This window comes from Saccoglossus kowalevskii, chromosome 6, assembly GCF_978046115.1.
Source record: "Saccoglossus kowalevskii chromosome 6, keSacKowa6.1, whole genome shotgun sequence".
NCBI classification, from domain to species: domain Eukaryota; kingdom Metazoa; phylum Hemichordata; class Enteropneusta; family Harrimaniidae; genus Saccoglossus; species Saccoglossus kowalevskii.
The window spans coordinates 13,280,297-13,297,978 of NC_140646.1; the positions used below are offsets into that span (position 1 = coordinate 13,280,297).

The following is a 17,682-nucleotide window of genomic DNA, read 5'->3' on the forward strand; positions in this document are numbered from 1 at the left end:
CATATAGGGGCGATGTAGACACAATTGGCGTTTTATATAGCTTTGCCGTTACGGCATAATGTTTTTATTATATTGTCCCAGGATTGAGTAAAACAACGCAAGAAACGATCAGTAACTCGGAAAAGTTCAAGTTGGTGACGGAATAACTTGGATATAAATTATATTGCTATAAGAGCACCATAGAACCTAAACACATATTTCCCGGATGCCGTCCGGCGAGGCAGTCATCGCCGGAAGGGACACTTAAGCACGGTGAATTTTCAAAGAATTAAATTCGGCTTTTATTAAGGATCCACCGGCAATCAGTACAAGGCAAATGACGACATGAAATTTAAAACTGGCACAGGGGGCGTGCTTCGAATCGAGTGGCAGTACATCGCATGATAAGGGAACATCAGTGATAACAGCTGAAGGTCAACAAAATAAATTAACTAAAAAATGTTGATTATCTATTCTCTATGTACGTGAGACGTGTCATTAGCACTAATAACCCGCGCCGAGTCATACACTTAAATCTGATATTTATCACACTACCGATGTAAGCGCAGTATTCATATTTGCCATGTACTATCTTGTCTAGTCTCAATGACCTCATTTTCCCCACGGTACAATTCTTTGAAGTTAATTATTTACAATCAACCCGTTATTTTATACGCCGATTTGATAAAAAATGTTCCTTGTTCTTGCGATTATGCATGAATGGCATAAAATACGAAACATATATTTGTATCGAATATGAAAATTTATCGTGACATTAACAGACAATCTACTCGTCGACAGACGGGTGTGACCGACCTTTGACTTACACACTTTGATGCGATATCACTGCCAACCACATGATGACGTGTTCACTCGACCTTTGACCGTTGTCACAGAGCGTGGCATGGGATTACAGGGAACAAACATTGATATGTATATTTAAGGTGTAGGACTTTTAATCATTGTTTATTCCTGTTTAAAAAAACGCTTCAGTGAATCATTACACAATAATATGACTTATGTACACCTGGCCTTCATGTCATATATATCAAACTGTCGGAGAGCGTCTGCTTGACGATGTAGAAAAAAACGGAACGTATCCTTGATCCAAATATCCGTAATTGAGGGTACAATCAATCAATCAATCAATCAATCAATCAATCAATCAATCAACTCTGTTTTTCGCTGAAAATGACTAATATTTATTCATTCCAGTTTATATGCGAGAGATGTGTGACAGTGAATTACAACACAAGGGTGAGAGACTATATTCACAATATCCTAAGTATTATGAAAATGATTTGGACTGTGTCCTCGTATTAAAAACCGTCCATGACTACCAGAAGATATTTATAGATGTAAGTTGTTGTATTGTTTATTACGTACTGTAAATCACATGTGTTATATTGAACAACTCAACTCTAGTGTGATTAGTTTTATGTATATATAAGTTCCCACGACATAAAAAAAAACAATTTCTGAAATTGACATTGTAATACCCTGCTCTAAATTCTAAACTGCTCAGTTGAAGATTTTCCACGAAAAACTAACATTTACCGACATGCATTGTGGTCTTTTAAATCATTAACAGATTTTTAGTCAAAACAGTCTTTCTTATTGATTTTTTTTTGCGTTTATATTTTTCTTTGATTACTCTACTATACCGACCCAATTTGTTGGGACTGGATTATGATAAACACACTGTGACGTAGTTACTTAACTGTCTTAAACAATCCGACTTAAAATATTCAATCCAAGATTTGTCATTATTTTCTGCTCTCTGACAGTTCGATTGGATTGACTTAGAATCACACTTAAGTGGCTGTGCAGACTACCTTGAAATATACGATGGCCCCGATACGTCATCACCATTGATAAAACGAATATGTGGCTCTTATCGACCAGCTGATTTTTCTTCAAGTGGCACTTCTCTGACACTCAGAATGGTTACAGATTCCAGTAGAAGGGACAAGGGATTCAGTCTTGTCTTCACTTCATACCATAATAGTAAGTGAAATATGTCTGTACCTCCATTTTTATTATATAATTGTCATTGGCATTATCATGTCTACTGGCAATAGCGCCCTCTAGTGGAACCATCTAGTTTTCATTGGCAAACCGAATGTCCCAGGACAATTACAATTTTCATTTGCTACGTGAATGTATATTGGCTATATGAATGTTATTGATATCCATTGGCTATAGGAATGTTCATTTGCTATAGGAATGTTTATTCGCTATATGGATATCCATTGGCTATAGGAATGTTCTTTTGCTATAGGAATTTCCATTTACAATATGAATGTCCATTGGCTATAGGAATGTCCTTTGAGTATAAGAATTTCCATTTGAAGTATGAATTTTCATTGGCTACAAAAATGACCATTTGCTATCGGAATATTAATTGGCTATAGGAATTTTCATTAGCTATATGAATATCCATTGGATATAGAAGTGTCTATTTGCTATAAAATATTCATTTGTTATAGGAATGACCATTAGCTATATGAATCCCCATTGGCTATAGGCATGTTCATTTGCTATAGAAATATCCATTGGCTGTCGTAGTGTCTATTTGCTATAGGAATATCCATTGGCTATCTTAATGTCTATTTGCCATAGGAATATCCATTCGCTACAGTAGTGCCTATTTGCTATAAGAATATCCATTGACTATAGTAGTGTCTATTTGTTATATGAATATATATTGGCTATCGTTGTGTGTATTTGCTATAGAAATATCCATTCGCTATAGTAGTGCCTATTTGCTATAAGAATATCCATTGACTATAGTAGTGTCTATTTGCTATAGGAATATCAAATTGGCTATCGTAGTGTCTATTTGCTATAGGAATATCCATTGATTTTAGTAGTGTCTTTTTGCTATATGAATATCCTTTGGCTATAGTAGTGTCTATTTGCTAAAGGAATATCCATTCGCTATAGTAGTGCCTATTTGCCATTGATTATAGTAGTGTCTATTTGCTATAGGAATATCCTTTGGCTATAGTAGTGTCTATTTGCTATAGGAATATCCATTGGCTACGGTATTGTCTATTTGCTATAGAAATATCCTTTGGCAATAGTAGTGTCGATTTGCTATAGGGATATACATTGGCTATGGTAGTGTATATTTGTTATAGGAATATCAATTGGGTATAGCAGTGTATATATTTGCTATATGAATACCCATTGGCTATATGGATGTCCATTTGCTTTAGGAATGTCCTTTGGCTATCGTATTGTCTATTTGCTATAGGAATATCCATTGGCTATAGTAGAGTCTATTTGCTATAGGAATATTTTTGGCTATAGTAGTGTCTATTTGCTATATGAATATTCAATGACTATCGTATTGTCTATTTGCTATAGAAATATTCATTGGCTATAGTTTGCTATATGAATATTCATTGGCTATCGTATTGTCTATTTGCTATAGAAATATCCATTGATTTTAGTAGTGTCTTTTTGCTATATGAATATCCTTTGGCTATAGTAGTGTCTATTTGCTATATGAATATACATTGGATATAGAGATGTCCATTTTCTATAAGAATGTACAGGGAAAACTGGTACACTGAATGACTGATGAAATCACATAGTAACAAAGTAAATGATTAGAAGAAACAGCATCTATAATATATCAACCACTTGACACACCATCGACCCCTATAATGGGTTTCCTGTTTTATTTCAGCCAATGATAACCATCGTTGTAACTCAACATCAGAATTTCAATGCAGCAATGATCAATGTATAGATGCGGAACTAGAATGTGATAAAAAAACCAACTGCCGGGACTCGTCTGATGAATGGGGATGTCCAGGTAAATAACTGATTAAGATGCAAAGCAGTTGATAGGTACATTATAACATAAATTGTAGGGATTCATCTGATTAAATGGAATGTCCTGGTGAATAACTGATTAATATACAAAGTAGTTGGTAGGTTCATTATAACAGAAACTGTAGAAACTCATCTGATTAAATGGAATGTCCAGGTAAATAACTGAATAATATGCATAATTGTCGGTATGTATATTATAACAGAAACTGTATGGATTGATCTGGTTAAATGGAATGACCAGGTAAATAACTGAATAATATGCATAATTGTCGGTATGTATATTATAACAGAAACTGTATGGATTGATCTGGTTAAATGGAATGACCAGGTAAATAACTGAATAATATGCATAGTTGTCGGTATGTATATTATAACAGAAACTGTATGGATTGATCTGATTAAATGGAATGACCAGGTAAATAACTGAATAATATGCATAGTTGTCGGTATGTATATTATAACAGAAACTGTATGGATTGATCTGATTAAATGGAATGACCAGGTAAATAACTGAATAATATGCATAGTTGTCGGTATGTATATTATAACAGAAACTGTATGGATTGATCTGATTAAATGGAATGTCCAGGTAAATAACTGAATAATATGCAAAGTAGTTGGTAGGTACATTATAACAGTAACCGTTGGAATTCATCTGATTGAATGGAATGTCTAGGTAAATAACTGAATAATATGCAAAGTAGTTGGTAGGTACATTATAACAGTAACCGTTGGAATTCATCTGATTGAATGGAATGTCTAGGTAAATAACTGATTAATATGCAAAGTAGTTGGTAGGTACATTATAACAGTAACCGTTGGAATTCATCTGATTAAATGGAATGTCTAGGTAAATAACTGATTAATATGCAAAATAGTTGGTAGGTACATTATAACGTAACTGTGGGGATTCATCTGACTAAATGGAATGTCCAGATAAATAACTGATAAATTTGCGAAGTAGTTGGGGATTCAGGTCCTCGTGGTTCTAATATTATTGTTTCATTCTATGTAGGAACATGGCTGACGATATGGGCTATTATTGGTATCGCCATTGCAGCACTCCTGTTGGTGACTTGCGGAGTGATGTTAATTTGTGCATGTTGTGGAATGTTGTGTTTTAGCTGCATCGGAGATAAAAAATCAAGTTCAACAGAAGAACCTGCGACGCAACAAGAAATAACTTCAATTAACATGACCACAACACAACCACAGACGGTACACTCGTATATGCCTCCCCCTCCAGCCTACGATCAAGGTACATATGATGATAGTTTGCCTCCTAAACCACAGTAAAGAATCCAATGATTCCAGGCACATTCATTATTAAATTTATTAGTTCTTACGAAAATAAATATAGATGCAATTAGTATTGGTAAACTTATGACAGAAGGGGACGGATGATATCATATTGTACATGCTTTACTAGTATATTATATAATGGACAGTGTATTAAATACATTAGCAGAGTGCTTCACTTTAATCTTAAGTTGGTATTGCAAATGTTAGTATTCAAAACAAATTTCTTTTTAATTAATTAAATTAAATAATTGTCACCTAATATTTATCTTTGATGACGTCCATGTACATAATTTGTATGCATATATATATATCACGCATGATTATTATATTATACAAGTATATATTGTTTCAGGAAATAAGTTACTGTAATATTCCATTTCGGTATTTGCCTATACCCTTAAACCATATACAATAAAGTATATGCTTGATGAGAAAACGGTAGCTCTATTTATTGTCACAGTAATCGTGCGTCTGCACTCTACTACATACAGAGGAAGTCGAACGTCGGTAATCAAATTCTTAAAAAGCAATGTGAAAGACCTATAAAGCATAACAAATATAAACGTGTTGCGATTTCAATTTGGATGTACCGAATGAATTTTAAATTTGATGACACCTGAGCTGATAAAATACTGTAATTTATTAAAGCAAAATAAGTGAATATTTTGTGGTTCACAGATGTTCAAACTATGATGTTCAAACATATGTTAGTACATTTAACGTGTTTCAAATGTCAATACAGATAAATAAATGTACTGTAATTGAAACGTAGACATCTAACTTATCATTAATTATGCGAATATAATATCAATACCATAACAGTTACTGATGTTTTTCCACTGGTGAAATAATTGTCATCTTGAATTCAGAAAACTATTCAAACATTGAAACACAAACATGTAAACTGAACTTTATTATTATGTGGCATTTGGCATTTTAAATATATTGGCTACAATGCACATCATACACAAAATGAAACTAATTATTGCATCGATTATTTTACAATGTTTTATGCAGACTAATTATGAATCATCTTACTGCATATTGTGTACTTAATCAGTCTGTATATTAGTAGGATAGAAGATGGCAAAAATCTTACCAAGTCTATTTTTCAATACTTTTTTTTTTAAAAACAACTGAACTAAGCTGTCCACATATTCAGTGTGTCAATAGTATAATGACTTTCAATGAGCTTTCAAGAAACAATATATTGTGGTTCTCTTGTAAATGAAACAAATGCATACAACAATTTAAGTCCACATAAAATATTAAAATAATAATATCTTGACTAACGATAACTTGTATGTATCCGCATATTCGAACTGATATCATAAATCATTGTAGTATGTTATAAATCATGCATCCGCATATTCGAACTGATATCATAAATCATTGTAGTATGTTATAAATCATGCGGTGTATGTTGAAATGACAGTCACCCGACATAATTTTTACACCTGGGTGTGATTAATATGTTAACAAACCATGTATTTTACATGCGTTGTATGGGAACATATCTAACAGGAAGCGACTATAGCGTTCCGCTTGTGTAACAAATGCGTGATAGTGGATTTACTGTCAGAAAATCAGTCAACCGCGACTTCAACAGTGTTACAACAGACCAAGCTCTTAAAAAGACTGTGAATAGAAATGGAAAAACGTGAATGAAGTGTTGTGGGCTTAACACTCTGCAAGGGTGATCTTTCACGATGGCTGATGATCGAACATGTTACTGCCGAGTATCTGGAACCATTCAAGTTTCTTTCAAATACCATAACTAAAATTGATCAGCCTCTCAATAAATTAGGGAAGTCTAGATTAGCAAATGATGGAGGTGATGCATGTAAGTAATATAATAAAAACCATCTCTCAATACGAGCTGGACCATTCGATCTGGAGATTCCTTTCTTTACAGCTGATCTAAATTGCTACAGGAAAAATGACCTCAGCAGATATAAGGAGAAGCCCAACTAAATTCCTAGATATAAAGAAATACAAACACTTCCCTACAAGACTGGCAAAACACTAAAACAGAGTTTTGGGGGTCCTGAATCCCACATGAAACACTCACTTTTTCAGACATGCGGACATTATTAATGACAAACAAAGGCATTGCTGAAGCAGAGGTCCTGTTTTGTCAACTCCAGGTTGTTTCTATACAGCGATTTGTGAATCTGCAATCGGTCCTTTTACATGAACTTGCAGTGCTTTTTTCGCACTTCCATGACGGTGCTACCATGAGAAATTGTACAACGTGTGACCTTCCTAATAAGCTCGAGTCAACATATCAAGAAATACGTAACCTGAATACATGGAAACACGTTTCAGCACGTTTGGTTACAAGTAAGCAATCAAGTAATGCAGACATTGTCAGGCATACTTATTGGTAACCTTGGTGTTTTGGTATGAAAATCACCAATCAATCAAACAAGCTGAAAGACGAGGACGTGGAAAAGAAAAAAGAGTCACCAATGTGATCAAGGGGAGTTAAATGTACAGTTACAGGCAATTCATAATAGTTACAGCTAACAAAGCAGCGCTGGCAGATTTTACCTCTGAATATATAGTATTGTCAGGCCCACAAATTCTCACAGATCACCAGCATGTGATTATTGCTGGTGGTTCTGTTGATGACCATTTGGTAAAGTGTGTAAAAAGGACTGATGCAAATGACTTGCCAGGGGGCTCAAATACACATGAGGAGGCAGAAAACAGAAGGATATTCCATGCACTGTTAGGTCGTCTAATTTTGAGAGAATTATAATTTGTAGCGATGACGTCGACATAGATTTGATTGTACTGCGTCTGTACTACACAACCAAAAGTATGTCGGGTTCACATACAGCTTATGCTAAACACGTAGGTCATATAAAAGGGAATATGTTAGCATTGACAACGTTTAGAATTTCAAAACGTTTGACGAGGTTTATGCAACAAGTTGTATATTCCAACACAAGTATAATATGCAAAACTCTGGACAGGTTGTGATATGTGCTGGTATGATTTTTGGCAGCTGAAAAAATGTGTGCATATTATGTTTCTACCCTTGTTATATATAGTTCAGGCTGATCGGCTGGAAACAAGTATTAGTGATTTTTCGGGGTTTCGCCTTTCGGAGCGTTCACACTTCAATTTAATGAAATATGCTTTCTTTTCATTACCAAACTGTATTAATTATATAATTTATATTATTTTGAGCAAGGGTCAGGCCATGTACAGGACGTCCATGTATTGACACGAATAGATCGTCAGGTCCCTGTGGTCGAAACCAACCTGTAAAGCGAACGAACATTCAGTTATGTTAGCAATATTGCGGTTCTCCGCTAATCATGTGTCAACCAGTCGTTGACTGGTATATATTAATCGATATTACAAGAGCTTATTCTGTCATGCGTAATTGGAATGAACGTTCGAGTATTCCAAAAAGAGTTAAAGCGAACCTAAATGCGGCCTTAATTTATAGTTGTGTATATTCTAAACTGTATTCGAAATAATATTGCAGTGGTTTAATTTTGTTTTAATTATAACTGTAGCTTGGATAGGCATTTGAAGTACTGCCCATGGAGGCCATTCATGGAGGGGAATAATTAACGAACGAACATATTTAACATCCGGGTACTTTTCAAAGCTATGATGTTTTAGTATCTGATCGCATTCTTATACGCCATTGTACATAGCCGTTCATGCTGCCAAGCATTGTGTACTATGAGTATAAACTCAACTATTATATGCACAATGTGCTTTTTAAAACTTGGGTTAGAGCCTTATGCATTTGAAACACAGTATTCTGAGAGTGAAAGCCCAATTGCGTTAAAGTACCGTACTTCCCCGATCGTAAGCCCCTCCCGAGTATGAAGCCCATCCCTATGTTTCTACTTGGTATTTATTTATTGGTTTTTACTGGGCGTCGACGATATTCTTTAAATATGCGTGTAAAAAGTGTGTTTCGTTTCATAATAATCGTGATTGGCATGTTAGTTTGGTTCATGCTTTTAGTTTTATGAGAAAACTCGCATTAATTTCAAGTTCAGAGTGCATGACGAACGTACACAACGTGATTCGCATCGTTTCTATTCTGTCATTTACTCAGGATGAACATCGATGTTGCAATTCTGGAGTAATCCATATTTCTTTGAGTAGTAGCCTTCGAAAAGCCAAAAATGTGATCGTCAAGGCGTGTACCTTGTTATTGGGCATGGTTTACTTTGAGACTATCATGAAAGGCCTAGGGTGAACGATGAGACATGTTGGCGACCGAGAAAGGTGTTTAAATTCTTCCTCCACACTCAGTTTACCCACGGTTACTATTAACCGTCGTTTATATTTCGGAAATTGGAATCGCCAGTTTTTAGGGAAAAAAATCATCTTTTTTTCGTTGCAATCAGTGCTACAGATCGCATTTTAACATTGCGGTAATTCACTTCCGCATTGCGCTAAAAAATCATCGTCAATAATCGGAAAATTTCATCATTACGACACATCATTTTGATTGGTTAATGAAAGACATGACCTGTTATGTCAAAGGAAGTTGTTCCAGGTCAAATCGTGCTGAAAAACCTCATGGTGGAAAATTGTTTTGCGTCGAGAGTTTGCGTACGATCGAAAACATACCAAAACGAAGATAATGATAAATGCCTTCGTCCACTGTTTCCTCACAGACCCTACCCATTATTTCACCGTAAATTCAGACGGTATGTAAATCGTATTGTAATAAAATGTGTGTGTTTTTTATGAACATGTTTGTTTCTTCATTGTAAGTATCGTTCAAATCAATGACGCATTTTTTTTCAAAAATAAGTATTATTTTCCCGAGCCCGGCGTAGTGAACGAATATTTTTTTTGGATAATTTTTCGTTGTTTGCAAGATGGTTACAGTGTTTAACCCCAAAACAAAATCATTTTTTCTGAGTTGGTCCTCGAGTACAAGCTCATCCCTTACTTTTACTTTACGTGTTCATGCCTCCGGGCTTATGATCAGGGAAGTACGGTATACTGTGAAGATTCAGATCAGTCCAGTGTGAGTGATGAGAGTATATCGTCGACGATGCCCCTTGTTCGGATGAAAGTTTTATTTCAAATTACACGGAAGTCTGTGAACAATCTGCTTGGTGTTCCTGTGACACTTGTCCCATGATTTGCCAGTGCAGCCCCGTGAATACATGGACGAAAATGTTTCCACCACCACCCTACGAACTCAAGATTGCATACTCCAGCATCCATACTTTGAATAATTTGCACGCCGCACAGTGCAGTACTGGAAACAGCATTTATTAGACAGTTAGACAAAAAACAAAACAAAATGCCTGTCTCGATCAATCGCACATCCATAATGTTTGTATGCCGATACGCTTGTAAATAACATTAACGTAAAAGTCGAAACAACCTGGACTAGAAGTCAATTCACCAGTCCAGCCAGCTATGGCTCCCTAAGTTGCTTATATTTAATCAGATACTATTTCGTCATCATGCTTTGTTACCTTGCCTGTTTATACCTCATGAGGGCGTTTTTTTATGGCAAGATGGCGCAAACGGAAGTCCTTCGCAGGTTTATGGTTTCGCATATTTAAATCATCATAACTCTGAAGATAATCATTTTTTTTAAATTTTTTTTCAAATTTATAATCAATATACATAACTTGATAAATACAAACACCAAAATAGGCTCTATTTAGTTCCCCTTTAATATTAATCCCCCAATCAAGAATTTTACAACATAATCCTAATGCATACATTTCATTTACAGTATCAACATAATAAATAACACAATTGGACACATGATATCAAACAATATTTAATGCCTTCTAAGAAATTAAACTATATTTGTTTTTTCCATAGTTGTTCAGGCCAGCTGTGCTTTATTTCAAACCTCTTAATTTGCTCCAAAAGAAGCCATTGTATTATTTATTGGGCGTTTCATAAAGCGCTCTGACTTCATATAAGCGGCAATCTTTGGCAATGCCTGAAAACAACATACAAAACTGGAGTTAGTAGTTTTTGCAATGTTGATATTACTGGTATTTTGTTAAAATAAAATTTGTCTCAATTCAACCACAAATATATGAATAAATACAATTGACATGTGGATTATTACACAAATATGCAAGAACAAAATACATAAGCATAATTTTAAAACAAAATGACCACCAGTGAAAATATGGAGAACAAGGTCTATATTCTAATGTAGTTATTATATTTGTTTACATACCTCAAAACGTCCCTGGAATGCCTACAAGAAGAAAAAAGAAACATTTAAAAAAACATAAGTTGTGGATATATATATATATATATATATATATATATATATATATATATATATATATATATATATATATATATATATATATATATATATATATATATAGTAGGAACCACTAGTTTGCCTACAACAACTAAATTGAATTAGAAACAACTACAAATAACGAAGTTATTACCTTCAAGTTGTTGTATTTATCCAAAACTTTGGGATCTACGCAAAGAAGTTGGTCAACTAATTCGTACATGACGAAATCAACGAATGTGATCTGTAAAGACGACACAATACAATGCAACATATTATAACTGACTAGAAAGAAATAATGCTTGGAACCAATAACTTAAGGTTATTCAATACCACTCACGCACCAGGGATTAAAACTTACATTTCCTCCTGTATACCAGTCGTTATCACCAAGAAATTTTGAAAAAGCTGCAAGCATCTCATCAATGGTCTTTAAAAAGTCTTTCTTCATTTCTTCCTATACGAACATAAATACACGAAATATGAGCAACGTTTATTGGACGAGTATACATTTTTTTATAAAAAATACATGAGCATTTGTTACTGACAACGAACTTGTTCAGTTATGTATGGGTTTATGACTTATGTCAATCGACTTTACTGTGTCAATAAGGACGATCGGGCTTATTGATCACATTGTTAAATATAGTTTTTGATATCATATCTCATATGGAACGGATTCAAAACGGGCTAAAACAGCAATTCATGATAACAAGTTATTATTTTGTTGTTTGTTACTTAAAAGTGAAAATTGATGAACTTTTTGTATATTGCCATATGTAAAAAATGGCATAACCATCAGGAAATTAGGAATATTTAAAACATTATAAAACAAATTTACTCGAATTATTTGCACATGATTGGTATGCATATTAGAGAATAGTTTGTCTTAGACGTCAGATAACGATTGCAGAATTAAACAAATTACCTCTATCAATAAATAAATTCTGGTAATGTTTCAAAACGTCTGAACATGTTATATATTATTCTTACCCATTTAGGATTGTAGAAATGACGAACCATATAGTTAAAAGATCCATTGACTGTTCAGCCATAATGTCAACTTTCACCATTTCTTTCTCAGAATTTCCTACTACAATAAATGTATAGTTGGGATTTGGTTTAGCAATCTGAGCGTCTCAAACGATAAATTGAAACCAGTTACGAAAAACAAATTATTTGTAATAGAGCATCAATTCGATTTTGCAGTATACTCACATAGATTGGCTTTTCTTGCAAGATATCTCAACACAGCATTGCTCTGTGTTATTTTAATGTCTCCATCAATCAAATACGGCAACTACAGGCAAAACAATCCATGCATGGCACAGTCCCCGTTAGTTATAAAATTTAAGATATATAGTTTTGCTTATAGTCATATAGTCACAAACATGTCAGAAATATGGATCCAGATGCTTGATTGTGATTGTTTGACATTAAAATGGCTGACATTTATTTTTTCTCGTATCTGATCGTCAAAAGAGTACTTTTCCACACTGAGAGATAATGTTCTGAAATAACATTAATTAAAACAAAATGACAACCATTGGGCCATTTTGAATCAGATCATCATTTATGACATGATGTATAATGAATATACAAAATGTTAGCATAATCTCTCAAAGCATACTTGTAGAAAATGGCCGACGGTCAGTCATGTTGAATCCAATCTGAAAAACAAATTTACGTGCATCAAGTTTGAACAAAATCTGTAAATAGCCAAGATCCGGTTCCAGAATGACATAAATGCTTGATTTTAATGATTTTGCAGTACAAATATGGCCGCTATTCGGCCTTCTTGAATCAAATTGTAAAACAAATTGATGTGCATATACATAATATTATTTATGATGTATGAGTGCAATCAGTCCGGACATGCCTAACATATAAGCCCGGACGCAAGCACGCACACTTGGACACACGGACGCGCACTTCATACTACTTCAGTTATATAATTTAACGCAACGTCTGATCACGTGGCACAAATATTAAACATAGACTGGAAGGTTGCAGTACCCGACCAGAAACATGCGCAGAGTGAGTAAATATATATTATGAAGATCATAAACGAGGTATATGCAATGCTACGAAAAATATGATTATGGTTATTTTTTACAGATTATATTTCAACTATGGCTGAGATATGAGGCAACAATCAATGCATGCACGAACAATTACAGAACTACCTAATTACTTTGATTTTTTAGACCGAAAATTAAAAATCTTAAAATAAATAATACGTGCAGACTCCTTACCTGAACTTATCATCATTTAATTTGGAGACAGACTCCAACACATGTTGAGTCTCAGAGTAATGTCTCAGATTAATATGTGTATCCACGCTTAAAACCTCATTAAAACTGATAACCTTTCAAAACATTGAGAGCTTTGATAATGATTGATAAGCGTGAAAAAGAACGAAATGTCTGCGTTTATAAACATAATACCAATCGAATCATTCCTCGCGTAATATTATAAAAGGCGTGCACAATCTATCACCTAATTATGACACGCGTACTGTACTAGAATACTTACGTTTGGGAAATCGAGTCCCAGAGTATCCTTAACACTTGTCCAGGCGTCACGATTATATCCTGTAATAAAAATGAATGAAATTGAAATTTTCTGAAGACTATATTTTGATAATGGGCGTGAACATCTGTCAAATGGGTTGCTATGATTTGTATTTACCTGGAATGAAGAGTTAACATTCAAGCAAGCAATAATTAGTCAAATTGATGCCATAATTAATATTTCGTATGGATCCGTAATAGCTACAATTTATTCAAAAACAGACGAATGCATTTTCGATTATGAGGGTACGTATTTGGTATAAATTATATCAAATATATGCATATATGCAAATTACATCATGGAAATTAACAACTTGTGACATTGTTGACTTCTTTCAGAGTTTTTCACCTATATAGGACATTGATTGGCGTATTAATTCTGCACACCAAAAGCCACTATTTTGCGACGCCCATTAACATGTGATTGGTTATACCAGACAAAGAATTGGTTCTTACCTGGTCCAACTACATATTTCCTGTCTTCATATTCCATTCCTGCATATTCCATGAGAAGGCGGACAGGCTGGGCAAGCTGAAATAGATTAGCGTATTTAAATGAAACGTGTCCTATTGGTTGTAATGACATGATTACAATACCGGGACATAAACACAATTGAAAATACCGCTCGCATCTCTGACTGGTTTAAAATATATGTATACAAATATAGCATGCTTTGTTCAACAATAAATTGGAGAAACTTATTCAGTAGGTTATTTGATACTCTTATTCACTGGTATGCAGATAAATCTGCTGCCGGAGTTGTAATGCCTTGACAAATCGGTAGATTGGGACGCTAATCAGTGTTTATTAACACATTAAATACGTAAATAGCGACTATAATTTAGTGGATATCATGTTGAATTCGATTCGTTGGTTCATTGACTTGAATTTTAGTCCTGGCGTCCGGCTATTTTTACTATATAAACCGACATATTTTGTTGTTACTGGGCGTTTGTATCAACGTATTACGCCGCCTATGTGTGGTATTAAGCGTATGGCATTAACGAATGACCTCTGTTATGCTAGGTGAACTTGCCAATTACATTCATGATATTGTTATATGTGAACAACTTAAGGCCACATCACTCAATCGCTGTTAACTAAAGTTCATCTTTTTTGTTCACACACACAATAATGAATCAATTCAACGTGTGTACGTACTACGTAGATTCTGATAACAGCAATGTGTCACTTACTTTCAACTTAGTTTTAATGCCAATAATAGTCACTAATACTGACATAATAGTACCCCATAGCGTCACAAATAATGTTACATTTTCTCATGTATAATTCTGTATATTCCAGTCTGTGTTTTTCATAGTACGTGGCATTAAAATGCAGCCTGTCCAGTACGTTGTTTTTGTTTGCGAACCAAATCGTGTCAGTACTTGCATTGCATACATCGAACTGAGACTATTTTTGAACAAAAACGTGTGTATTGGATGCCTGTCTCACGCAGTTTTTGGATGTCCAGAATCAGTGATTATTTTAACGTACTTAGTTTGATATGATAAAATATCCATTTCATTTTAAATGTTTGTTCAAATTCACAGGTCAGGGTCAACTATGTACATCACATTGAACTGTGCGTATTGACTGAACAAGCTATTTATATGAAAGATTAGATTTTTTCTGATCAATTAACGAATCTCTCCTGTCAATCAACTTTAAATTCACCGGCTAAAATAAAATAAGTCAATTTAATAGAACATACTTGTAGTTAATTATCACGTTAATTTCATATTTTTGAAGCTACAGGGGGCTATCCTTTAAATGGTGCTAGTCGTCACTTCGTGGTATCGTATTACACTCATAGGTGAATATAAGAATATGTGGGAAACAAGGCCGAAACTAATTTTGCATTTAAAAAACAAACGCCGTTCGACCGTTACGATAATGCAAGAATGAGTCTAATTATTTCTATATAGAACCTGCTGTAGACATTCAGCTCTTGCTTGTTGTGTGCTTAGGTGCAAATCTACCAACTTGTAATGACAAAACGATGGATGCCTGTCTGTTTCTAAAGTGTTAACTATTTGCATATAAATGCATCTAACATCGTGACCTCGATTCCACGCCATTGGGACATACACTCACTATTGTAGTTTTAGCACGCCATTCCTAAACCTTTTGATGGTTCACATAAATCAGTCTTATAAATACAGGATATGGATATCGTGATATCTTATTTTATTCAAAGCATTGCGTCCCTTGTACAAAATATGTTGAAGTTAAAAGCCATATTTGTGAACTGTCGTGCGAAACCAAAACGTTCACACCGGCCAAGTTAAGGTCCTATACGGCATATCACTATACGTGACACGCGGAGTTTATACACGTACATGTATGTATGTTTACATAGTTATGGAGAGTCCCCAGAAATAAGTGTGTTAGTAATACTCACGCCTCTGATGGCCCAATACGCTAAAACAACAGGCATCGTGAGCAGTATGCAGTATTGACTTCCGAGAGTACACAACGTAGTGAACGCAAAGATGATTTCTGATTCATGTTCGCTGAAGGATTCTTGTTATGTTAATTCCCCTTTTTATTTATTTAAAAACAGGAATAAAAAATCCAACAACCTTATAACAATAATAATATTAATAAGGGCCGAGTGATCAGTAGTTCAGAAGACACTAAAACTTATTCAGAAGTAAAACTTCAGATTCAGATTCACTGCCGGATTCGTATGTGTGAATCCTTGAATATTTGTATTGTTATGCGGCAATGCTCAAAATCCGCTTATCTCGAATATTGTATACATACTTCTATGCTACATCTCCCATTATTTTTATCAGTAGCTAGTCAATGTCAGCGGTCAGGTTAGAGGGTGAATACACTGAAACCATATACTAAGGTGAGAAGAAATTTTGCAGCATGGCTTTGAAGATGTTATACCAATGTTTTCCGTTATGGTCCATATAGTCGAGTAGGAAATATGGGTCCCCATGCACCCTTATGATATATTTTTTTAACTTATATTTTTGGAATCGTCAGGTTGTCTAGTACACAAATTTTGATGTTCCCATTGCGAAATGTTGTCCCATGACGTCACTAAGCGGCCATTTTGGCAGCCATCTTGGATTTTTTTTTACAGAAATCAATAATCGGTAAAACTTTTGAACCTGTTGAACATCCTAGAGAGACAAACAAATACATTTATCCATATAATTTGGTCATGGGAAGTTCAATGAGTATGTTATTTTTAATATTGAAGCAGCATAAATGCCCGAAATCCAAAATATTGTTGGAAAATTAGTATCTTTTTTGGTCAATTAGCATGAGTAGTAAAAATAAGTACACAATATTATGCATACAAAACAATATTTATTCACCAATAGATCTTTAAACGTTAGTGAAAAGCACAAAAGCGTAGTTCAGTTAACATAAAAGTTGACAGAAAAATTATATGATATTTTTTTTTGCTACAGATTTTGGTAATGTGTTACGTTGCATTTAGTCGTCATCACTTAACAAATCTTCATAATCAATCTCTTGCTCCCCTCCTTCTTCCTCCTGATCATCATCTACAGTTTTCACCAGCAAGTCAATGAGAGAAGAAGGGAGGATTGGACCACATAACCGCAATGGCTCCAAGATACCTTCGTCATTTTTTGTCCAGCCCTGTCCTGGATCATATGGTTTGGGGGACCAGTAGACAGACTTGCCAGCTCGCTTGAAGATGGCAAGCCGATAATTTA

General features: G+C 34.5%; 2 protein-coding genes across 2 annotated transcripts; one reads left to right on the forward strand and one right to left on the reverse strand.

Moving 5' to 3' along the window:
• The first annotated feature begins 1,200 nt into the window (after window positions 1–1,200).
• LOC100373648 (protein tolkin-like) lies at window positions 1,201–5,563 on the forward strand. Its single transcript, XM_002742261.4, has 4 exons — window positions 1,201–1,337; window positions 1,767–1,986; window positions 3,677–3,805; window positions 4,841–5,563. The coding sequence occupies exons 1-4, from the start codon at window positions 1,209–1,211 to the stop codon at window positions 5,119–5,121; spliced, it is 759 nt and encodes a 252-aa protein (XP_002742307.2). The 5' UTR covers window positions 1,201–1,208; the 3' UTR covers window positions 5,122–5,563.
• Window positions 5,564–10,900: 5,337 nt separating this feature from the next.
• On the reverse strand, window positions 10,901–16,465 carry LOC102806081 (glutathione S-transferase Mu 4-like). The gene is given in 10 exon segments (XM_006825852.2): window positions 10,901–11,086; window positions 11,333–11,353; window positions 11,559–11,648; window positions 11,766–11,861; window positions 12,398–12,435; window positions 12,438–12,497; window positions 12,623–12,704; window positions 13,940–13,998; window positions 14,434–14,509; window positions 16,383–16,465. Coding segments are annotated over 10 exon segments (648 nt in total). The 5' UTR covers window positions 16,419–16,465; the 3' UTR covers window positions 10,901–10,996.
• Window positions 16,466–17,682: the final 1,217 nt, after the last annotated feature.

What these genes read in the sequence shown, in the direction of transcription:
- LOC100373648 (XM_002742261.4), top strand. Translation starts at nt 1,209, where the DNA reads ATGTGTGACAGTGAATTACAACACAAGGGTGAGAGACTATATTCACAA. An exon ending in CTTCACTTCATACCATAATA is followed by an intron (nt 1,987 to 3,676) that starts GTAAGTGAAATA and finishes GTTTTATTTCAG; the next exon opens with CCAATGATAACCATCGTTGT. An exon ending in TGATGAATGGGGATGTCCAG is followed by an intron (nt 3,806 to 4,840) that starts GTAAATAACTGA and finishes CATTCTATGTAG; the next exon opens with GAACATGGCTGACGATATGG.